Source organism: Acipenser ruthenus, chromosome 4 (genome assembly GCF_902713425.1).
Source record: "Acipenser ruthenus chromosome 4, fAciRut3.2 maternal haplotype, whole genome shotgun sequence".
Lineage (NCBI taxonomy): Eukaryota > Metazoa > Chordata > Actinopteri > Acipenseriformes > Acipenseridae > Acipenser > Acipenser ruthenus.
The window spans coordinates 36714131-36739414 of NC_081192.1; the positions used below are offsets into that span (position 1 = coordinate 36714131).

Here is a 25284-nt window from a genome sequence, read left to right on the forward strand (position 1 = left end):
CTTGCTTGATTTTTTTGAGGATGTAACATCGACAATGGATAATAGCAAAGCATATGACGTGATTTATTTAGATTTCCAGAAAGCTTTTGACAAAGTCCCACATAAAAGATTAATTCTCAAACTGTACACAGTAGGGATTCAAAGAAATGCATGCACATGGATTAGGGAGTGGTTAACAGGTAGAAAACAGAAAGTACTGATTAGAGGAGAAACCTTAAAATGGAGCGAGGTAACCAGTGGTGTACCATAGGGATCAGTATTAGGTCCTCTGCTATTCCTAATCTACATTAATGATTTAGATTCTAGTATAGTAAGCAAACTCGTTAAATTTGCAGACGACACAAAAATAGGAGGAGTGGCAAACACTGTTGCAGCAGCAAAGGCCATTCAAAATTATCTAGACAGAATTCAGAACTGGGCAGACACATGGCAAATGACATTTAATAGAGAAAAGTGTAAGGTACTGCACACAGGCAATAAAAATGTGCATTATAAATATCATATGGGAGATACTGAAATTGAAGTATATAAGGAATACATGAAAAAGACCTAGGAGTTTATGTTGACTCAGAAGTGTCTTCATCTAGACAATGTGGGGAAGCTATAAAAAAGGCCAACAAGATGCTCGGATATATTGTAAAAAGTGTTGAATTTAAATCAAGGGAAGTAATGTTAAATCTTTACAATGCATTAGTAAGACCTCATCTAGAATATTGTGTTCAGTTCTGGTAACCTCGTTACAAAAAGGATATTGCTGCTCTAGAAAGAGTGCAATGAAGAGCGACCAGAATTATCCCGGGTTTAAAAGGCATGTCATATGCAGACAGGCTAAAAGAATTGTGAGGGTCTGGAACCAACTCCCCAGTAATGTTGTTGAAGCTGACACCCTAGGATCCTTCAAGAAGCTGCTTGATGAGATTCTGGGATCAATAAGCTACTAACAACCAAACGAGCAAGATGGGCTGAATGGCCTCCTCTCATTTGTAAACTTTCTTATGTTCTTATGTTCTTATTTGTAATTGAAATGATCAAATCCATTAATGCCACACTGTATTTTGAATCTATGAACACAAACTCGACTCACTTGCTACTTCTTAACTCTGTGTAATGTTTTGTTGTTGTATTTTGTTACATAAATTCACATTTCCTTGCATATTTTGTATAAAGCAGGCGATGCTGCGCTTATGTTCACAAAATAAAATCAGCGAGTCCAAATGTTTCTCATTCTTGGTGGTTGATTCATCACACACACAGTTTAAGTACTGTAAAAATGGTTTAATTTTAGAATTCTATATAGCATGTATCATGCTGCAGGGCTTGAATTTCATTTCTGTGTGCTGGTGGGATTTCTCCCCTATGCTGCAGCCAATGGGGGGGATTCCAAAATTCGAGGGGGGAATGGCAAAAAAAAAGGCACTTTTGCATATAAAAAACTATATATGTTTTACTGCATCATCATTCACACTGGTGTTGCTTTAAAATAAGCTGCTTCCAGGAGACCTAACAGCTGTTCATCACTGTGAGACAGAGCACTCTCCATTGCTTTTGCCATTGCCTGACGTGAAGTTTTTGCAGCAGAAGAAAAAGGTGCTTTTCTTTTTAACCAGAGCTCCTTTTCTTTTTTTTAACTCTTTACACTCAGCCCTATTTCCACCTGTTTTTCACTGTTTTAATTTATGTACTACTGGATAGTTTGTACTGCATGCATGTAACATATCAAAGGCCACAAAATTTGCTATCCTATTATGTAAGTTGCAAATGGATCAGGCATACTATATGTGGTAGAGATGAGAATATATGTTAGAAAAAACTAAAAAAAGTTTTTCCAAAATAATCATGTTTGTTGTAATCATAGATGGCTCAAAAAAAAAAAAAGGAAACACTGCACCATTAAAGCTCAATATGAAATGAACATAGGTGGGGAAGCTGAGCTTCTAAGCTTTCCAACGATACCTCCCCTTTCAGTCTAGCTTCTACAATGACAGAGCAATAGACTCAAAACGAAACCCAAGCTGTGAACTCTGTCACATGATGAGAGGCTTAACTTCAGGCGATCGTAGTTCCCGGCTAGGAGTACCGCAAAGTACCACCAAATGTTCCTGTGAGGACACTGCAGTCTGATTGGTTATCATGTTATTGTTAATAAAACAATGAATAATCCTCTCCCAACACCGAAACCCTAAACCTAAGGTCAGTATCATATACTGCAGCCATTACACATCTAAAGTAGTTCATGTTTGGCAGTGAATAATTGTTTTTGTTACTTTAGAAAAAAGTGACCAGAGGTGCTGACTTCCTCAGTTGTCCTGACAGGAACATTTCGTGGTACCTTTGTAGGCACTGCGTACCGCATACACACACTGAATATGTCTTTGGAAAGCCCCGAGTCTGTACTTTTAAATAAGCCATGGTACCAGGTAGGTGGCTTTTACAGTGCCTGAATAATATGGGCGTAATCTTCGGTCCGCTGGCGCCCAAAAATGAATGGGGCTGAGTTTTAATAGTTAAAGCGAAAGTCACCGCTTGCAAAACAACACCTAGATAGACTTAATATTGTCTTTTTTTTTTCAAAACTGTTTACTTACTGCAGTGTACTGAGTTTCTATAATCCTTAAAGATAACGTCCGAGAATCATGTACGAGAGAATAAAGTCTTGCGGCACTTAAAATATCCAGCACTGCTTTTATTTATTTACTTATTTTAACCAGAACTACTCAGAATGCGGCTCATAGTGCTTTCATCACAGACACTCACTTCCTTATAGATTGTTGTAGCATTTCAGGCATTCTAAATTGGGTGAAAAATACAGTAGCTTGGTGTCTTAAAATATCTCTGCGGGATTTTCCTGCACTGAAAGTTGCAGATATGCGGTAGCAACTTGGAAAATGCACAATTCCCGCAATCCTGCACTGAAATTCAAGCCCTGTGCTAACTGTAGAGCACTCTATGGCCTTGAGACTATAAAACATTATTCAAATGTGAACCAGCCACCTGTGTAGTGATGCCAGGACTGAGGTTTGATTTACTAAAATGGAGCTAAAATAGTGAGAATCATTTTCAGGCATCCTTATTGCTAATTATTATTATTATTATTATTATTATTATTATTATTATTCATTTCTTAGCAGACGCCCTTATCCAGGGCGACTTACAATTGTTACAAGATATCACATTATTTCACATTATACAGATATCACATTATTTTTTACATACAATTACCCATTTATACAGTTGGGTTTTTTACTGGAGCAATCTAGGTAAAGTACCTTGCTCAAGGGTACAGCAGCAGTGTCCCCTAGCTGGGGATTGAACCCACGACCCTCCGGTCAAGAGTCCAGAGCCCTAACCACTACTCCACACTGCTGTCCAGTGTATAATTACACTATAACCTTACCACAGGGCCAGGATCCCCTCCTCTTCCTGGTGCACCTTTGGAGCCCTTGTACCCCTAAAAACAAGGTGAACATATCTGAGTAATATAAGAAGTCATTTCATGGGCAAATATTTAAATGACTCTATCTTGTCAAACTTGCTTATATATGGTACATGTGTTCAATTCATAACATGGTCAACATAGTGACACCAAAATTATTCAAACAGCATGTTAAATTTCAATATCCATAACTCTATATATTTCAGCTCTTCTATATCTATTGTCTCTTTATTACATAATTGTAGGTCATATATATGTGTGTGTGTGTGAGCGTGTGCATGTGCGTGTGTGTGTGTGTGTTATTTGAAATTTAGTATTGGCATATTCATTTCTGTACTCCCCTCATTTAGTTGTTTGAAACATGCTTTCAAACACAATCTGGCTTTATCTTAGTTCTTTATAGAAGCGCTAATAAGCAAAAACTATACAAACAAACATTTTTAGTTATCTCTTTTTTTTTTTTTATCTTACCTCTCTGCCTTGTTCGCCAGGAAAACCCAGCTGGCCTTGTTCACCACGGCTACCCTGCAAGGAAAAATCACGTTTCGTTTTGGAGTCGATTCAGTTGATCTAAACAGTGGCAGATCTGCATAGCATCCCTGTTTATATATTATATGAATAGAATAGGACTTTGCAAACCAAACTTCTAACAGTACATGTGAGGCTCTTCAGTGTGTTTATCTATACAGTTATATATTGTAGTTATAGAGCTTCTAACCTCATCTCAACTTATTGGCTAGGGACAGAATCCTTAACGTCAGTGCATCACATAACATTGCCCATTCCACAAACAGTCATTTTGAATTTGGACCTTCTATAGAGGATCACTGAAACTTTGTGGGAGTTTTTTGGGTCCTACAGAACTGTTAATTTTGAACCATGATTGGATACCAATGTTAGAAACATGTTATTCAACCAACAAAAGTCCCTTTACCTGCACAAGTAGCATTCATTTGCATTAATTAATGCATTGGGAGTCACATGCAGAACGTAACATCTCATTTTACAATTGGACTCCCTGTTCTCTGTTTATTTAGTGGCAGGTGAAATTAACAGGCTGTGTGTATATCTCTCAAAAAGATGCCATGCACAAGAGCTAGCTCACAGATCCCTGTGGTGCTGAAACAAACTCCTGAGTGAAGCAAGAAAAGTGGGGAGATGCTACCTTTTGCCTTTAAGGTCACTATGACAACCACATCCTTGATCGTTCACAGCTGGCTACATGCCAACTCTAATAAGAGCCAAATGAATTAATGCACATGTACAGCTTTACTTAAAAATTGTTAGCGTAGCTTATTAAAGCAAGTAGAAAATAGGACTTACTTTTGGACCGGCAAAACCAGCAAAGCCAGGCTCCCCTGGCATACAGTCACATTCTGTTGGGCTGGCATTTAGTCCCAACAAAGCACACTGTTTTGTGAGGGATACAAAAAACAACACATAGATTACTAGAACCAATAAAATGAGCAACAAAATGGAAAAAAAAATACATGGATTGTATGGATTAATTTCAATAAATAAATGAATGCATAACTTACCCGTTCATCTTTCTGAAAAAAAAGACAAAAGGTCAGCATTTATATCCCATAAAACAAGTACTTTGTTTGATGCAAGTTTACTATCTGGCACAATTATTGCACCGCACTCACAGTTCCTGGGATGTCACAACAGGGTTCGTCTCCTGCTTTGTTGGGGTTGCTGTAAATCTGCAGTTGCTGAACATCAACCTGTGGGATAGAAAGTAATCTTGATTGATTTTGCTGTCAAAAGTACAAAAGCCTGATGTTTAAAACCCACATAAGGTTGACCATATACTGCTTGGTACTCTTATTTGTTTTTTTTTTTCTTTCTGATTGTTAGGATCCTTCTGGCCTTAAGCCCAGGTGAAGTAAAAAGAAAAACAAGACTGTTAAAGGTGATGAAACATTCAAAATAGAAGACAAATCTGGGAAAATTCATTTAAATATTATGAAGTGTATGGATTCAAATTAAACCAACAGGTTCCTAAAAAATAAACAGGTGTTTTTGTATTTTAACCTATGTGACAGGTTACTGCTACTTGTTTGATATCATAATAGAAAAGAAGATATCATTCTATTTCTTGGTATTGTCATAACTCATCTGTGGACTCAAACATGTTCCTGTTGAGTTCTGTGTCCATTGAACCCACATTCAGAATAAACATTTCCACTAGCAACAAGGCATAGAAATCTCTGCTGTTCTGAGCCCTGGCACTCATTCAACCTGCACTATGTGTGTTTTCATAACCATTCTACTTACTGACAACCATTCAAAACAACCTGCTGATCAAGAACTGTTTCAGAGTTCGGTCAGATGAAACACATCTAAAGACTGAATACTTTATAGAAAACAATAGCTCATCAACATGATCATCACCTGAGTCAATCAGATTTCACATTTGGCTCTGGTAGGTTCTAAATCACAAATAAAGAAAAGTATAATATTGTGTAGTCTGCACTTGTCAAACATGCCACCAGCCTACATCTGACACCAGAACATTTACACAAATCCTATGCCCTCAGGATGTTATCACTTATTAATCAATATAATAACATTGAAAAATAAGGATGGTAGCTACGGTACTCACAGGAAGGGTTGCAGCATCCCTACTTCTTGTGGCTAAAGATGTCAGGCCATCAGTTCTGATGGATCCGTGTTGACTGAAGGGGGCGCTGCCGACCTGCTGGCAATCCACGTACAGGGTGAGCTGGCTCTTCTGAGCGCTGAGCGAGAGCTTGTGCCACTCTCCGTCGAAGAGGCGGCCTACGTTTTCAAAAGTGGTGACCTTCTCCTCCCCAGCAGCGGCCGCGTTGAAGACATCGACAGCGTCGATCTCCCCGTAGAGCCGCAGGTGGAACTGGTCTCCACCTTGCTGGTCCTTCACGTCCACCAGGTTCCACACCTCCTTTGGAGTGTCCTCCAGCATCCGAAATGTGGAAACCATTGAGAACTCCTGAGGGAACCCATGTGGCTGAACCAGTCTACGCAAAGAGAGAAAAGCAACACACGTTCCAGGTGCTATCTGGGAGCTAGGGGGGCACAAGAACTGCTTTTTTTATAGCATGTGTATTCAGGCACTCGTCAACATGCTCATTTCCGCTATTCTGTACTAGTATTCATAGTGGAGACACACAATATTGATGTATGGAGGGTGGACAATAGGAAAGGGATCAAGAGTCCAAAATTGGGAACACCTTTCCCTATTATGTTGGATATTTGCATATGACCATCACCCGCACCAACCGGGATACCTGTTTTGCATTATAAATGTATATATTGTGGCATTATTTCAATACAGTATTTGGGGATTTATAACTCTTTAAATGTAATCAGATTACTTATTTCTATATATAACGCTGTTCCATGCAAATTGAGAAACTGTCTCATTCTTCAGTTTGGACATTCTCAATTAGTTAAAGAAGATACACAGTTGTATTTGCAATGTCGCCAGCGACATGACAAAATGTATTTGTCTTTATTGTAACATTTAGCCTAAATGGCATTGTTACCTGTGTATGACTAAACCACAGTATCTCACTTCACAGACAAGGTTAAAGGAAATTTTGATAAGCATGTAAAATATTGCACTCAGAATGCCATACCTTGTTTCCCGTCTAACCTGCACTTTTGGTCCAAGGCGATAAGCACTTATGTCCTGCTGGGTTCCTGGCACAATATTCACTCCCACAGCACTGGGTACCCTCATCTCCGCAAGAACATCCGTCCCTGCAAGGAGGAGTCAAACAAACCAATGAAGGTCTCGTTTTTGGTCAGGTTCCACATTTTCAGAATCTGACATGCCCTCTTTGAAGTTGCTTCAGTGCTCTGGACTAGTCATGTAAGCTGTTTAATTGAGTCAATAACTGTAACTCCCATCATCACACTGTGAGTTGTTGAAGTTTACATGCAACCTGCAAACCAATGTATCCCACCGCCTGCATTAGGCGTTTAGATTATCTGATGATGCCTCTTATTGTCACACTTGCTGTCATATTACACCGGGAATGGGCAACTCCAAGTTTAACAGATATAATGAAGTATGTGTAGTTAACTGCTTTAGGACCTGGATTGAGGTTTCATTTGTTCAAATAAAGAATTAAGAACATGGTTGGAACAAAGACATGGTCAGGAAGGGCCAGAGTTGTCCATTCTTGACTTGCACCATCAGTCACCAATAATTCCCAGATGCATGTAGAGCGACCAGTTGTTGTCTTCCTTGGTGGCTGACTTTCCTTAAAGAAGTGTGACACTGTACGTATTTTTTTTCTTCTTTCAATAACAACAAGATTGCATAATAAATTTCCAACTAAATTGGCTTACAATACTGCTAAAATATGGGAACAGCACAGAATGAATTAATTTCCATTTAAAAACAGGATGTCAATTAAAATAGTGTATTTATCCACAGCCAAATATACAGTACTGTGTAACAGCATTACAAGTGCAAATATCATGAGCAACATTCACATTATGTGTATGGTTATAATTTCTTGTAAGAAATGCCAGGTGAAGAGCAGCCAACAGCTGTGACGATCTACCCTCCTTTAAAGAGGTATAGCTAAATAAATAATCTCATAAACATTCCCTGTTATGCATTTCTGTTCATATGTGCAGTTGTATAGCTATTACAGCAAACATACATTTTCATGTTAAAAAAAATGTTACTGCACCTGCGAGACCTACATAGCAAATACAGCGACAGGTAATATTCATGGAATTGCTTCATTATTTACGACCCCTTTACGACCTACTGTATCTCAAAAGTTTAACTTTTGCCCATTCCTAATATATAGCCGATGGAGCCAACAGTTGAAGACTGCATCCCAGTGCAGCGCTGAGTAGGTTAAAGACAGCTATAGTGACACATGATTAAAGCTCAACCACAGAGCTACTTAGAACGATTGTAATAATAATCGTAAAGACTTTTGATTGTGCGACCATCACTCAGGGATGTTTGTAGTCTGTCTGGTTGATTTCTAGCTGAAAAGAGTTATTAAAATGGAATCTGAAATAATATACAATTTAATAAAATATGTTTTAAAAAAATAATAATAATAATAATAGATGGGCTTCAGTGAGTTACAAGAAAATAATTCCATCTAGGATTTCTGTGACGTCATAAATTACGAGACCGAAGGTTGAGTAATTTATAAACCGTCACAGAAACCCAAGATGGAATTGTTTTCCTGTAACTCACTGAAGAGGCCCATCTGTTATTTATTAACATTACATGGATACCCTTGTGATGCTAATATTAAAGAAGACAAGGTTCAGCAGTACAGTTGGGTTTTTTTAAACATAGTGTTTCGGTGTTGTACAGATGTTCTATGTCATTATCCGTTAGTGTTTCAGATTTATTTGATGATTCCCTTTACCTTGTTTTAATTTCCCGTTCAACTCCAGTTTCTCTGGGAATACAAATGTACCAGCTTTACATCATTTTTTTTTTTTTTAACATATTCTCATTTTGTTGATCATTAATGAACATTTCTGTACTGCGGCTGTTGTAGAGTGATTGAAAACGAGACATTTTGTCTTTGAATTGAAAGTGATGGTCTCAAGGAGTCGAATGGGTCAAATTTCAAGTATATTTTCATCTAGAGGAATTATCGAATGGCTCAGGATGCAAATATAGCCTTCATCCATCCTATATGTGGTGTGTGTGTCCATTGCTATTTTATGCTGTTTGCAGTCAACTCATGTTTCAATATCGTCTTTGAGCTCTGCAAGCCCAACTACTCTCTCTATTATAGTTGAAAAGTAATATTATCACATGATTTGAATGTAATGAGGAAAGCTGTTGCCAGGTAAAAGCAGATTTAGAGACAAATGATAAGGAACCAATCTACTCGGAGAAAGGATCCTTGAGGAGGTTCAGAAGCATTTTAACTAGAAAGGAAGGGGGGAGAAAACAAAAAAAAACATAAGGGAGACCACATCAAAACAAGGGCAACAACTCAGGTAAGACAGCCATTAAATGTATTTATCTAAATGCTAGAAGTCTCAGAAGCAAAATGTTAGAACTTGAAGCTACTGCACTAACAAGTAACTATGATGTGATAGGTGTTACAGAAACTTGGTTGTCTGAGTGTGATGGAGACGAATATAAAATTAGTGGGTATAAACTGTATAGGAAAGACAGGCAGGACAGAAGAGGCAGAGGGGTAGCTCTATACATAAGAAATAGTCTTGAAGCCCAGGTGTTAAATCTGGACGCTGAATCAATATGGGTCAGAATAATGGACAAAAATTCAAAGGGCATAATAATAGGAGCATGCTATAGACCGCCAAATTCAGACGCCGAGCAAAATAATCTGTTATACAATGACATTAGAAATGCATGTAGCAAAGGAGAAGCCATACTAATGGGGGATTTCAACTTCCCCCATATAAAATGGGAAAACCTGGTGGGGAGCATGACGGACGAAATTTAAATGGTATAAATAACAAATGACTGCTTCCTAACGCAATTTGTCAAGGCACCGACTAGAGGAACCCTCAAAATAGAGCAAGGTAACCAGTGGTGTACCACAGGGATCAGTATTAGGTCTACATTAATGATTTAGATTCTGGTATAGTAAGCAAACTTGTTAAATTTGCAGATGACACAAAAATAGGAGGCATGGCAAAAACTGTTGCAGCAGCAAAGGTCATTCAAAATGATCTAGACAGCATTCAGAACTGGGCAGACACATGGCAAATGACATTTAATAGAGAAAAGTGTAAGGTACTGCACACAGGCAATAAAAATGTGCATTATAAATATCATATGGGAGGTACTGAAATTGAAGAAGGAATCTATGAAAAAGACCTAGGAGTTTATGTTGACTCAGAAATGTCTTCATCTAGACAATGTGGGGAAGCTATAAAAAAGGCCAACAAGATGCTCGGATATATTGTGAAAAGTGTTGAATTTAAATCAAGGGAAGTAATGTTAAATCTTTACAATGCATTAGTAAGACCTCATCTAGAATATTGTGTTCAGTTCTGGTCACCTCGTTACAAAAAGGATATTGCTGCTCTAGAAAGAGTGTAAAGAAGAGCAACCAGAATTATCCTGGGTTTAAAAGGCATTTTGTATGCAGACAGGCTAAAAGAATTGAATCTATTCAGTTTTGAACAAAGAAGACTACGCAGTGATCTGTTTCAAGCATTCAGAATTCTAAAAGGTATAGACAATGTCGACCCAGGGGACTTTTTTGAACTGAAAAAAGAAACAAGGACCAGGGGTCACAAATGGAGATTAGATAAAGGGGCTTTTAGAACAGAAAATAGGAGAAACTTTTTTACACAGAGAATTGTGAGGGTCTGGAACCAACTCCCCAGTAATGTTGTTGAAGCTGACACCCTGGGATCCTTCAAGAAGCTGCTTGTGAGATTCTGGGATCAATAAGCTACTAACAACCAAACGAGGAAGATGGGCCGAATGGCCTCCTCTCGTTTGTAAACTTTCTTATGTTCTCATATTTTTCTTATAACTCGGTAATGGAGGAGAGTGACAGAGGGGGATTACAATGTGTTTGTTTACTGTATGAGGATGACAGTAACATTCTGGGAAAACCCCAGACTGATAATTATAACTCATAATAAAAAAACACCAAAAACATTATCTGAATAAAAAACCCCAAACTGATAATTACAACTCATAATAAAAAACACCAAAAAAATGATCTGAATAAACAATATTTGTTTTGTAAATACAGAAAGAAACCCACTAAAAAACTGTGTGAAAATGCTGAAAACATCTTTGTTATGGCATAGTGCCATATCACATTTTACAAGCTAATGTAAGCAGCGTTCACAGTTAGTCATGTGGTCAGGGCAAGTGATGAGGCACCGGAGTCTTTCAAACTTCACTCTTTTTTTTTTTTTTTACAAATCCTAAAATAACATTAATTCATTATATAATTTAAAGGTATCTATACCTTTTAGAATCGGCTAAGTAGTTAAGATTCTTCCATTGTACATTTTGTACACACAACAAATAAAACCATTACTGACTGCCATGGGATTTACATAATGCATACAGTACATGAAACACAATGGAAAACAAAGAACAAACTGTTTATACATGAACATATTGTTTAACATAGTTTGAAAAAGTTAACAATAGACATTATAAAACCATACTCATTATGCCATAAACATTTCATCAGCATTTAGTGTCTAAATTAAGCCCAAACATATATAGTCAAATTCTACTACATTTAACATTAACTTCTCTATTGTCAGTACAATTGACAGCAGTGTGGAGTAGTGGTTAGGGCTCTGGACTCTTGACTGGAGAGTTGTGGGTTCAATCCCTGGTGGGGGACAATGCTGCTGTATCCTTGAGCAAGGTACTTTACCTAGCTTGCTCCAGTAAAAACCCAACTGTATAAATGGGTAATTGTATGTAAAAAATAATGTGATATCTTGTAACAATTATAAGTCGTCCTGGATAAGGGCGTCTGCTAAGAAATAAATAATAATATTCAGTTAAAATTTTATAGCATTTTCCAGCACCAGTGAATCCCTTTTTTGCACTAATCTCCTATTTTTTAGGGGTAATCAGGGGATAACCACCCTGATTGATGCAATCGTGGGTGATTCCAAAGTGCTATAAAATACTAGAAGAAATCCAACTGTGGGGCATAGGTTAATCAAATCAACTCCTTGGTCTGCAGAGTACCAAGGTTTACCCGTGTGATAAAGAACAGTACATGTAACAGTACATGTAACAGTGCCCCTGCTGTTCATTATTTACAATAGTATGAGTATTGAATAGTTATCCAGCACATGTGGGATAAACATTCCTCTTGAATGCTAAAGGAAAAATCAAATAGTTCGAGTTCACAGACAACACTGTATATGAAAAAATCTCTTGGATTCTAAACAGTAAAGAAATTTGTGAACAAAGCAGCAATTTTGCAAAGTTGACAGGTGAGAGTTCTTACCTATACAGGTACAGCAGGTATAGCACTATCAGGTGGTGGGGATAACTATGGTCACCCAAGACTGCAGTACAATTGATTCAATAATGTATTTGTCCATTTATCAGTCTTTATTTAACCAATACATTGACTTTGTAGGATACTTTATACCATCTACATTCTAATAATATTACATTTCTTGTAATAGTTGTTTCAGCTTAAAACCAGGCATACTACTTAATGTATTTTTAGAAATGACAACTTGGGGATGTTCGGCAGTTTTTTCTTTCTCTTCTGAAACTGTTTTTTTGTTTCGTTTACTAAATTGCAGAGGGGACAGGAATTAAAGTTGTGATCCTCTAGTGGTCATTTCTAAAACCAAATCATGTCATTAATACAGATTTCAGAAACAAGAGCATTAGTAAGCCTGAGTCAACACTGTGGAGATTGTTACTCATGAAACAACAGTAATTGTACAGTTTTAGATAAAAGCACCTTCTAACTGAAAACCTACCATAGTATCAGCCTTTATAAAGGTCTAACAGATATGCTGTCTTAGCAACCATGAATGAAACTGACAAAAGTAAATATATATATACGTTTTATATATTTACAGCATACACTATTCAGGGATTAAGTTTGTATATGAATAATGTGTCATGTGCGGGACTAAAGGGATTTTTAAACTTTGCATATAATTTACCAAGTACAGTTAATCTGGCCAGTTTATTAAGAACAAATAACTTCCCTATGAAGTGACAAAAACATTTTAAACAAATACCTTCGTCATCATAGACTTCAGGGGCAGGGAAGTAGTCATCATATGGCTCGGGGGTGGTTGTTGGGAAGCGGTAGGGCACACTAGTAGTCATGGTGGTGACCTCTTTAGCAGCAACATAGGACTCTGTGGTTGTGGCGTAAGGGTACTCCTCTTCAGTGATCATTGTAACCAGTGGAGTAGTTTGGGGATAGGGGTAGCCAGAAGCTGTGTGCTCTTCATAACCAGGTGTGGGCTCCACAGGGTACTCATCTGAAAGAGTTTGTTACACGGTAAACCATCAGGGTTAGTATGAGGGACCGGAAAACAGACAATGCCTTTCTATAAAATCTTTACTAAGTTTCATAACAGTAGTTCTCTAGATAGGTGTAAATGTGTCGTATGATTGCATGTACTGGTGCCTTCACTAACCCTGTTGTCACGGACTGACATTCAGTTCATATAGCTGTCAACTAGTTGCTGAAATTGTACATTTTTTATAAGGTTATGTAATGAAGCTATATACATGGTATATATACACACACTGTTCCTGTTAGGATGTAATAAACCCCATGAAACACATGTAGAGAATGGTTACCAATAAGAAGTATACTGAAATCAAGTTACACATTTGATATGAGATGTGTTTCTTTCAAACTAGTGAATCTGAGATCTGCCTAGAAATAGACAATTCACATCAAGTATGACTCATCAAGTATATTGTTAGATTTACTACCTGGATGGGGGTAACCTGATGGCTCGCCATTTAAATCTTCTACCGCTGATCCTTCATAGACATGGGAATCGTAATCTCCTTCATCAGCGAGACAGATAATTAAGCATAAATGTCACATATCGTGATGAAACACAATCAAATGAATTAATTGTGATGACATTAAAAATAAAATATGTTGCACACATCAGTCTCTTGCATTATAAACGAATGAGGATAGTTCCACTCACCTGAATGGTAGCCAGAAAAATCCTGTCCATAGGACTGAAGAGACTGCAGAGCAACAAGGGCCCAGACAATCAGCCACGGCCTGACTCCTCGCCTTGATGCAGATGAAACCTACAATTTACAATTACAACAAACTGTGTCAGCTCAGCAGGTGGCAACTGTTCAGTTACAATAGAGTAGCATACCCCTAATGTCAACCAAGTGTAATACAACCATAACGTGCTTCCAAACAGCACAACTAACACGCGTACAATCCTATGTTATGGATCCTCATATTCACAACAGCATCTACCATATTCTGCACTTGTGTGTTTTTACCACTGTTTTCACACTGACACTGTGAGTGGTGTTGAGTTTGAACTGAAGCAAGAATCACACTTTTGTTCACACTTACCTTCATGTGTCTCTGAGTGCGACTGACTACTGGACTAACTAATCCACCTCCTGGGCTAGTTTCCAGTCGGCATTAATTACTATTTAGTATTTTTTACCCTGCATTTGCATGTGTAAACAAACTAAGCCACATTAAAAAATAATGTTTTTTTCTGCATGTGTTATGCCCATATAGATGTGCTTTACACAGAACTCCAGAGTCAACTCCAGTTTTAGTGTGTCTACACTGGAGAAAAACTGAACTGCATCAAATCTGGGATTAGTTTTTAGTGCTGCTGCCTTCTCCCAGGTATCACATTGCAAGGTTTATGATTCAAACAAAGTCTTAAGCATATAATACAATTGTACTGTATGTACATATTGAAAACTCCAGAGATGTACCCTACTTAGCTCAATCCAGACGGTTGTCATGCTGACACGCTGGGGAGACCGCACTGTGGTTGATCCCAGGAGCCAGCATCGCAGCCGCTGTGTGTGCTGATACGCTAGGGAGGCAAAATAAACTGATCCCTGGAGCCAGCATTACACTTCAGCCATCAAAACCAGGTAGAAGGATATCTACAGCATCAGATGGAAAGAAACGCAAATGGATGGAGACGCAGATGGATCACATTAGTTTACTGTAAAGCTATGTCTTAGTTGGTGCTTATCTTGGTGAGAGCAGAGTTCAAATCAGCATGTTTTAACATCTACTCTCATGTAATGGAAATCATGAAGATCTGGATACGTCCAGTGACTGCTGTGAATAGTGCAGCTGGCAACAAGGGAAAGACCTAGTGACAGCCTGGAGAGACAGCTGACAGGAGGAAAGAGACTCCATCGTGGCTGGCAAGGGTTAGCTACCCTAGTCGGCAGTATCCAGCTCTGTGTTTCCAAAGGTAAACAAGATGCTGGAGACACCCGCCCAAGGCTTCTAAGAAATTAAAGAGAAAAATACCCCTAGAGTCTGCGAGGGTGGGGGTGAAAGATGACTCAACGTTGGACAACACGGTTAACGACTTAGGAACGGAAATGGATATGAGAATGGAGAATACTTCACAAAAGACTAGTTCAAGCAAAGACATGGAACTCCAGCTTTGTGTCTGCAGCTGGAGCAAGGTGGCAACGGTCAGGGGTTTGAAGATTCATCAAGGGAAAATTAAATGCTTCAGGGAGAAGGGACAAGGGCCTCGCATTGATCAGTACTTCTTACAAAGTCAGTCAAGTCAGTCGAATGAAATCCAGCGACAGGAAGCAAACCACAGTTTGCAGGATATCAGCACCCCTGTCATAGACGTGAAGAGGACTTGCATGGATACAGCTAGCGATGAACCTAATGATCCTTGTGAACCCAGTCAGATGAACCAGCGTAAGAGAGAAAAGAACCTCAAAGGGCACAAGCCGAGTTTAATGGCCAAGAGCTTGTGAGAAAACTGCATGGGACACAGTAAACACAGATCTCTGTTTTGCGTTGGAAAGGTTAAGTGGAACAGTTGAAAAGAAGCAGGATAAATTTGGGGACATCATCTACACATGTGGAAGCGAGAGGTTTGGAGTTTGAAAAAAGGAAGGAAAAAGTACAAACTATTCCTGGAATGTCTAGACGGCAGCAGGAGATTAAACGCTTAGGCTACATACACACACACACTGTAGTTGGCTCGACAAGTGTATTTACAAACTACACTCGCTGCGGTTGTTTGTTGTACACACACACCTTTCATTACTGAAGTGAGTGACTCCCTGTTTAAACAAACCACTGAACCCGGGCCATCATTACATGCCGATCGTGAGGTTTTGTGTGAGAACATGGAGGCTGTTTTTGTTTCTGCTTTTGGAAGAAAGTACTGTACGTAATCGATCGAGAGCTCGTCAAGCGCAGCAATGCTCTTTTCTGCAAAACCAGAGGAGACGCCGATTCGCTTTTTCTGCACTGCTAAATACAGTGGCGACGATCTGCAGTACCATGACGGTACATCGAAACATTTGGGTGATCTTCCGACCAGAAGGCTGGTGGGAACGACTTGAGTGGTTTCCAAATGACTGGATTAAAAATGTACGCATGTCTAAGGAGTCGTATATACGTCTTTGTCATTTACTGACACATTTCCTGGAGTGCCAAAACACACAGATGAGACGTTCGGTATCGGTGGAAAAACGAGTTGCGGTCGCACTGTGGCGTTTGGGGATACAAATTGTCCCATATTGTTTTATTTAAGTTGCAAAACCAAAAATACATTTTTTTTGCTTACAACAAAATATTATCCAACTGTACTTTGATTACATAAAAAAGTGTGCACTTTTTACCATTGTTACGAATTTACTATTCATCAATATTACAAAATCAACTTCAGGCACCTATATATCTATTTTTAGCCATGTTTATCACATGGAAATGTCTGATAAACAATGACATCATTGGTTGCGCAGAAATCCACTGAGCACTAACTGCGGTTGTGTTAGTGTGGTTGTAATACACACACACACAGTTAGTGCGCATTAACTAACCGAACTGAATTAATAACCGCACTCGATACTTGCTCTGAAAAGGATTAACTAGTGCGGTTGTCGCTGCCCTTTGTAACCGAACTGTGTGTGTATACAAAACCGTATTAAGAGCAAAAGGTGAACTCACAACTTAGCCTGTGTGTGTACGTAGCCTTAGTTAGAGAAAGGAGGCAGCTGAGGAAGCAATGGAGAAGAGCAGAACAAAGTCAATCTGTTACAAAGGGTCATAAAAAAATAAGCTTGCAACACTGCACAGAGCTGAGCGCCTACGGAAACACTACAAAAAGAATGAGCGTGCGAGAACTAACTTTTATAAAGATCCATTCAAATTTATAAAGAAGTTATTCACCAGTGAGAAAAAAGGCACACAAAAAGCAACTAAGTCTGAGCTGGAGAGATATTTGGAGGAAACACAGAGATTCAAAAAGGCAAGAGCCTATGTCAATTCCTTCAGACATCCCACCTATCAATCCACCAGAATATCAAATGGAGAACTGTGCACCTAAGTGGAAAGAAGTAGAGCGAGCTGTGAAAAAAGCAAGGGCTTCATCATCTCCAGGGCCTAATGGAGTTCCGTACAAAGTGTACAAGAGTGCTACAGGAGTTCTGCGAATCCTGTGGAACTTGATGAAAGTGGCATGGGAAAAACAGGTTGTACCAAGAGCATGGTGTCGAGCAGGTGGAGTTTTTATACCTAAAGAAAAAGATTCTACAAGCATCAGTCAGTTTCGCCTTATTTCCCTATTAAATGTAGAAGGCAAGATTTTCTTCAGCATTACTGCTCAGAGATTGTCAATATACCTATTTAATAACTGCTTCATTGACACTTCAGTACAAAAAGCAGGCATTCCAGGTTTCCCAGGATGCTTAAAACACATCAGTGTGATCTGGCAACAAATTCAATCAGCTAAAAAGGAGAGGAGGGAGCTCCATGTGACATTCCTGGATTTGGCTAATTCATATGGTTCAGTGCCACATGAACTTCTTTGGGGAGCATTTGTTTTTTTCAGTGTACTGATGACAATAACAAATTTTGTGATAGCCTGCTTTTGGAGATTTGCAATTTAGTTTTTCAACTTCAGAATTCAGCACTACATGGCAATGCCTAGAAGTTAGAATAATGGTAGGATGCACCATTTCTCCACTGGCTTTTACCATGGCAATGGAAGTAATCATTAGGGCATCAAAATGGGTAGTGGGAGGAGAGCGCTTGGCTTCTGGAATGCGACTACCAACAATTTCAGCATACATCTATGACATGACAACCATGACTACAACAGTAGCCTGCACTAATCGGTTATTGGGCAAATTAACCAATAACATCGAATGGGCATGAATGCAATTCTAGCCTGCTAAATCAAGGAGCACCTCTATAATTAAAGGTAAAGTAGTAGATAAAAGGTTCTACATTAATGGTGAGGCAATACCAACAGTGTCTGAGAAGCCAGTGAAAAGTCTTGGGAGATGGTACGACGGGGATCTAAAGGACACCGTTCATGTGGGAGAAGTTAGACAACAAGCAGTAGAAGGGTTGAAGAGCATAGACAGCAGCACTTTATCAGGCAAACTGAAACTCTGGTACTTTCAGTTTGGTCTACTGCCAAGGCTGCTGTGGCCACTGACTGTGTACGAGGTTTCTTTGACAGCAGTAGAGAAGCTGGAAGCTTTAATCAGTTCATACGTCAGGAAATGGTTGGGAGTTCCACGCTGCTTCAGCAGAGTGGAACTTTATGGTAAAGGAATACTGCAGCTACCAGTCTCCTTTCTAACCGAGGAGTTTACGTGCGCCAAGGTCAGACTGGAAATTACTTTAGTAGAGTCACGCAAGAAATGCATAATGGAGGCAGCACCTGTGTTGAAAACCATGGAAGATGCAAAGGCTGCCCTTTGAATCGGTGATATCATGGGGCAAGTTCAGCATGGAAGAGGGGGTCTTGGTCTCAGTTCAGCTCCTCCTACATGGCACAAAGCAGCCCCAGCTCAACAGAGGAAGCCGGTAGTCAACGAGGTGGAAAAGCTGGAGGAGAGGATGAGGTGTGTAAAGGCCGTTTCTCAGGCCAAGAAGGGAGAATGGATGAGATGGGAAAGTGTGGAACAATGCAAGATCGGCTGGCAAGACCTATGGACAGTGGAAAAGAACAAGATCAGTTTCCTCATCAGGTCAACAAATGATGTTCTCCCATCACCACAGAACCTAAATCTCTGGGTAGGTGAGGATCCCTCATGTCCTTTGTGTTCATCAACTGCAACATTAAGGCACATTTTGACAGGATGTAAGGTGGGTCTTAGGCAAGGACGGTTTACTTGGCACCATAACCAGGTGCTGTGATGTTTGGCCTTAGCATTGGAAGATAAGCGTAACATGACCAATAAGAAGCCACCAGTTCCATCAAAGCATTACACACAAAAGACAACAGGAGAGCAACCACAAGAAAAGGTGTAAACACCAAGCCTTGCCCAGGACAACTGGAAGCTGCTAGAGACTGGAAAATCCTGAGATTGCCACCACTAACCTTCGACCAAATATTGTCTTGTGGTCTGGATCAGCATGCCCTGTTCACCTGGTACAGTTAACAGTGCCATGGGATGATGCTGTGGATGAGGCGTATGAGAGGAAGAAACTGTGGTATGCTCAACTAGCTGCTGAAGCGGAACAGCGAGGATGTAGAGTCCGGGTTCACCCAGTGGAGGTGGGTTGTCGAGGACTTGTGGCACACTCTACAACCTGGTTTCTCAGAGACGTCGGGTTCAGGTAAGTAAGCTGGGCTGAGTTGAGTGGGGGACGGAGGGGGGTGATGCTGGGACGCCAGAATCACTGTCGAGCCCTCTTGAGGTGTCGTTGGCTAGTCGACGAAACACAGAGGACAGAAGGTGCCCACTTGAAAACCCCAGAGATGTACCCTACTTCACTCAATCCAGACAATTACACCGCACTGTGGTTGATCCCCGGAGACAGCATCACAGCCGTTGTGTGTGCTGATGCGCTGGGGAGGCAAAATAAGCTGATCCCTGGAGCCAGCATTAAACTTCAGCCATCAACACCAGGCAGAAGGATATCTACATCATCAGATGGAAAGAAACACAAATGGATGGAGATGCAGATGGATCACAATAGTTTACGGTAAAGCTATGTCTTATTTGGTGCTTGTCTTGGTGAGAACTGAATTCAAATCAGCATGAAGTTTTAACATCTACTCTCATGTAATGGAAATCATTACACACAATATACAGTATGTCATTTGCAGGCTATGCACACAGTCACGGACTGTGTATTTATTTCAATAGATGGTAGGTTGTGGAGCCTGTTGGAGATACTTGCCATTGACAATACAAAATGTAATTTTAAATATATTTGATTAACAATAACACCATTCCATGAATTTATTTATGTATATATATTTATCACTACACAATACACGCTTCCTGAATACACGCTGTTATTTTATTTAATGTTTGTGCTAAATCAGTGGTATGCCATCATATTTCTCAACAGGCTACCTTCAGGGATTCATAACAGGTGTCAGTGGTTACCATGAAATACAGTTTTAATGAAAATGTTAATAGATTTAGGCTCATATTAACTTAGTACTGTACCTACAACAAACCCATGAAATAATGAGCATGTATTTGGATATTTTTAACATAGGAGGGGAGGGACAGCTAAATCTCACCTACTATCTCGAAAATTATCTATTTACTCCATATTGAAATAAACACACACAATAATATTATGAAGATCTTATTATCAGTTATTATTGTGTTCATGCCAACATACCACACTGTCCATGTGTATTATAGTTGATACTGCATCTTTTAAACAATAACGGATTATAAGTAATCATAATAATAATAAATGTGGTGTAGTAATGGACATCAAGTATGACAATTTATATAATGTTAAACTGTTTTTATCATACTACTGTAAACCCCCTTTTATTTGACTGCCATTATTTTTGCTACACCAATTTAATCGCTCACTAAATGCCTGCTAATTTTATACAGGTTTTCTGTTTGTCCTTCATCATTTAAATCAATGCTGTCTAATTTTGTTATTTAAAATTGCCCCCCCCCCCCCCCCAAAAAAGGGCAGTATATATAATATAAAAAATATATCAATGTACACCGTATGTCACTAAATATTTCTAAAGAAAATAAAATAGTTGACGTCCTTGGATTATAGGCAGTGCTTCTTCTAACAGATCATTTAAAAAGGAACATTCTCTCATGAAGGCTGAACATTCCACACTCACAGTAAACTTCTATTTGTGAGCCCTTTTTCCCTGGGATATCATAAAAAGTCATTTCAGCACAAGTGGGCATGTCAGTATCGGCGAGTTTGCTCACTCCGGACTGTGAAACAAACAGCTAAGTGCAAAACTTACTCTTCTGAAAATACCAAAATGCCTTTACACAGGTAAGGCAGTAAAGTCTGTCACAGCAGAAATCACACACTGGAATGAATTTCTCAAGAATAAAGCCTATATAGCTTGAACCGGCCACACGCATAGCATGTCAATAATCAGGAGTATAATATATACATAGTCAGGTTAGTGTTGAAGTGTTAAAAAACAAGACATCTATATAAAGCATCAACTTGATATTGCATCTTTCTCAAGTATCAAGTACGTGTTAAACTGAGGTCCCAATTATACTGTTTTATTCTAGTTAATCATTGGTCAAAAAGGTCTTCCATTCACTAAAAATTATTCAATAATAATAATAATAATAATAATATGAAAGAAACTACAATAGTTATTTAATATTGGAAAGGGAAAAGGGACCACATTTCTTAGACTCTTCACACTTTACACCTGGAAAGGTTGCAGAGTGATTGTGGTAGACTGAACTGCTATGTAAAAATATGGGATTTAAAACTCTTATTCTAGTGCATTATTTAAATCATGTCAAATAATTGCAAAATTTGTGGTGTTTTTTGTTATTGTTGTATATTTTATGTAATCAATCAAATTATATTTTTGAAAAAATGTAATAAAAATAATTGACATAAACTTAAATCATTCAACAAGAAAAAAAACAAACTACATACTGCATATAAACCATTAGTCATAAGCTATTATTTAAAATAATCGGTCATACTAAATTAATAAATAACAGGTGGGTATGTACAAGAACCCAGCAAATGAAGATTGTTGAAAATATTATAAACTATAATAGGAAACACTATTAAGTTTCTGTGAGTTGTTTAAATTAATTTTGTGTTTCTATTCAAGTTACTATATAACCACATTCCAATTATGTAGAAATACATTAACACATCAATCTTGCTCTGCAAGAACAAACTACTAATTAATTAAAAGTACACACATTCCAATGTGTAATATATATATATATATATATATATATATATATATATATATATATATATATATATATATATATATATATATATATATTATATTATATTATATTATATATATATTATATTATATTATATTATATATATATATATATATATATATATATATATATATATATGCCTAAAAGGTAGACAGTTGATGACACCTAACACCAGATACAAACTGGATACAGTTAATCAGCTCCAATCCTCCAGCCATTGGGGCCCCTAGGCCTCAAGGGACTTGAGGGTGTGCAAGACATGCCACTGTACAGGGATTGCTGCTTTAGAATTGCTACAAAGTATGCTTTGTGATGTAAATATGTATAATAATATTTCACCACAAAGTTATTCTGTGATATTTACTCACCAGCATATTTAAAATTTATAATTTTCATTTGCACAAAAAAAAAAGTATTCTGAATTTAACTTGAAAGAAAGTAACTTTTAATATTACTTTTACATTTCTCTAGAAAATGTGACAATAAATGTAGGTAATCTATATACTGTTTGGACTGGCTTGGTGTATTTTAAGATTCTTAATGCCAAAACCTGGAAAAGGCAACAGCATTCAATGAGTTTAATCTGTTGTTGAGGCATCATTAGGCTTCTTTTGGGAAGCCACTTGACACTGATTTCACACATGCACTTAAGATGCTTAGTCATACATTGCATACCACCCTTGTTCGTGTGGCTTTCAAATAAACTTAAAAGATATAAAAAAACTAAAGAGAATTACCTTTGACATTCTATTAATTATTTTGACACTCTAGTAAGTAACCTATAATGATACCACTGTAACGGATCTTTCTTTTAAAAAATACTCACTGCTGTGCTGAGTAGAACAGGGAAAATAACACTAGAGATGCTGCATTGTTTCCTTTGGCTTTTCGATATGTCTCTGTCAGTTACAACAGTAACCACTTTCACAATGAAACCCCAAGTAAACTTTAATGTTGACAAGGCAGGGGAGGAAGGGGTTAAAGGGTTGTAAGACAAGCGCAGAAATGCCATATAATCTAGATTTACTATTCTAATTCACAAGAGTCATTGGGTAGTGTTTAATACACAAATACATGTTAACAGGTGATACTAACCAATGAAACTCACAACTCATTCCAATATTGTTACTCGTACATTTATCCAGACTAGTGGTTGTTACAGTAAATTTGTCATGTTTTCAGTAGATGCAAGTCGTAATTCGGTTGCAGACATATTTAACATGCATTCACAAAACAAAAGAGGGTACATTGTCTTACCTTTGCATTTGAAGCTGCCATGATTTCAGTGTGCTACAGCCTATCTCAGTGTGCTAAAGCCTATCTCAGCGTATGCAAGTACAGACACGTGTCCCAGGTAGTACTCAATTTTACTGCCTTCTTAAGACTTTTTTCATCATTATATCATCCAGCGATTTTAGTCCCCCTGGTCAGCCTAGTGAACTAGCTACCTGGTACTTCAAGGCAGGATTTCATCTGCCTCTCAGTTTGTCAGGCTGATCTCAGAGGGCCACCAGCAGAAATTTACTCTCCCCAGACTGGTGAGAAATACCTGACCCTCTTAAGTGCAAATATCCCCCCAGATCGCCCTTCATCCTCAGACACACCCCTAATGTACGAATATTCTGCAACGTGGCATTTCTGTGCTGCAGAAATCTCTCCTTTAAAAGGGGATCGTCTCAAAGTTCTGATCATATAGAGAGGTATTATTATTAAATTGATTTTTTTTTTATTTTAATCTGATTTTAATTTGTACTCATTTTTATTTATTTCTACCTGCTGAGTTTAGGCTTACATCACACTTTGCTATTCTTTAAGGGGTGAGAATGCACACATTTTGGAACACATATATTTTTTACTGCCAGAGATGCACACAAAGTAAAAGTTAACACCAGCATATGCAAAAGTAAAACTATCAACTCAAATAGTTGGTTGACTTTTAATTAAAACAAAAATAAGTAATTCTGTAAAAGCAATACATTTTTAAACACTTAAAAAAAAAAATTCCATATTCATATATCTTGCCTGTTGTGTGGAGTTACTTTTCTGGACCTCTTTGCAGTTTTGAAAGATAGCCAAAGGTTTTGCATCACCCTATAGAATTTTGCTTCATAAAGTCTATGAAACCTGCTGAATAATGTTACGTTAACATACTGAATTACCTACCGCTTTATAGTTTTCTATATACAGTACTTAAAAAACTGACAACTTGAAAAAAGTGACATTTCAACATTAAATAATGTACTGCTAGTATGGCTTCCGGTAGACTTTTGCAATATAATTTTGTAGTTTATTTGATTACATGATGTTAAATAAAATATCTAAAACATGTTTATATTGTTTTTTTTTTCTTTTTAAGTTATGTCTCAATCCTAAAATTCTATGTGATACTAAACTTTTGCACATAGCTGTATTAGATACCATTTTATATACATTTAAACGTTTTGTGACTACTGTTAAAGAAGCCAACAGGAAGATTTATATTTTAATGATATAGTTAGTGTCAGATTTTAAAAAAATAATAATTATTTTAAATTTCTGATATGCAGTAGGACTTTTTATACTGGTAAGTGGGAACTAGAATGCATCGAAGTGGATTACACACACCTTTAAGGTCCCAAGGTATGACTCATACATGACAATCCTCACATTCATTTAACACAAGAATGGAGGAGGTTATGGCTTGACCCATGCAGTAGGTCATGAGACATTTAAGGCATGTACACAACAAGGGCTCACAAATAAACAGGGCCTAGTAGCAGATACTCATGAAGGACTCACAGTCTCATTAACTCTTTAACGACATGGTTACCTATTCCCAGAAAAGGGAATCTATAGTTGATGTCCAGCAGACATCCATTCATGTTCAGTGTACTATACCACCCCAAATAGATTAGGTTGGTCCTAACATTTAGACGGCGATGTCGTTGTTTCTTCTTATTTTATATATCAGCTATTCTAAAATCTA

General features: G+C 38.0%; 2 protein-coding genes across 2 annotated transcripts in view; both read right to left on the reverse strand.

The window, feature by feature from the left end:
• LOC117400009 (collagen alpha-1(II) chain-like) overlaps positions 1–4842 on the reverse strand; it is a 25974-nt gene extending 21132 nt beyond the window's left edge. The window contains exons 1-3 of the mRNA XM_033999466.3: positions 4757–4842; positions 3905–3958; positions 3395–3448 (exon numbers count right to left, since the gene is read on the reverse strand). Coding sequence (XP_033855357.3) covers positions 3395–3448; positions 3905–3958; positions 4757–4798 — 150 coding nt within the window. The 5' untranslated portion in view covers positions 4799–4842. The remainder of the gene's footprint in view (positions 1–3394; positions 3449–3904; positions 3959–4756) is intronic.
• On the reverse strand, positions 4803–25283 carry LOC131737000 (collagen alpha-1(IX) chain-like). Its single transcript, XM_059023413.1, has 9 exons — positions 23577–25283; positions 14087–14195; positions 13860–13937; positions 13148–13396; positions 7057–7180; positions 6042–6435; positions 5083–5160; positions 4972–4983; positions 4803–4817 (listed from the first exon to the last, which is right to left on the reverse strand). The coding sequence occupies exons 1-9, from the start codon at positions 23595–23597 to the stop codon at positions 4803–4805; spliced, it is 1080 nt and encodes a 359-aa protein (XP_058879396.1). The 5' UTR covers positions 23598–25283.
• Between the last annotated feature and the right edge of the window lies 1 nt (position 25284).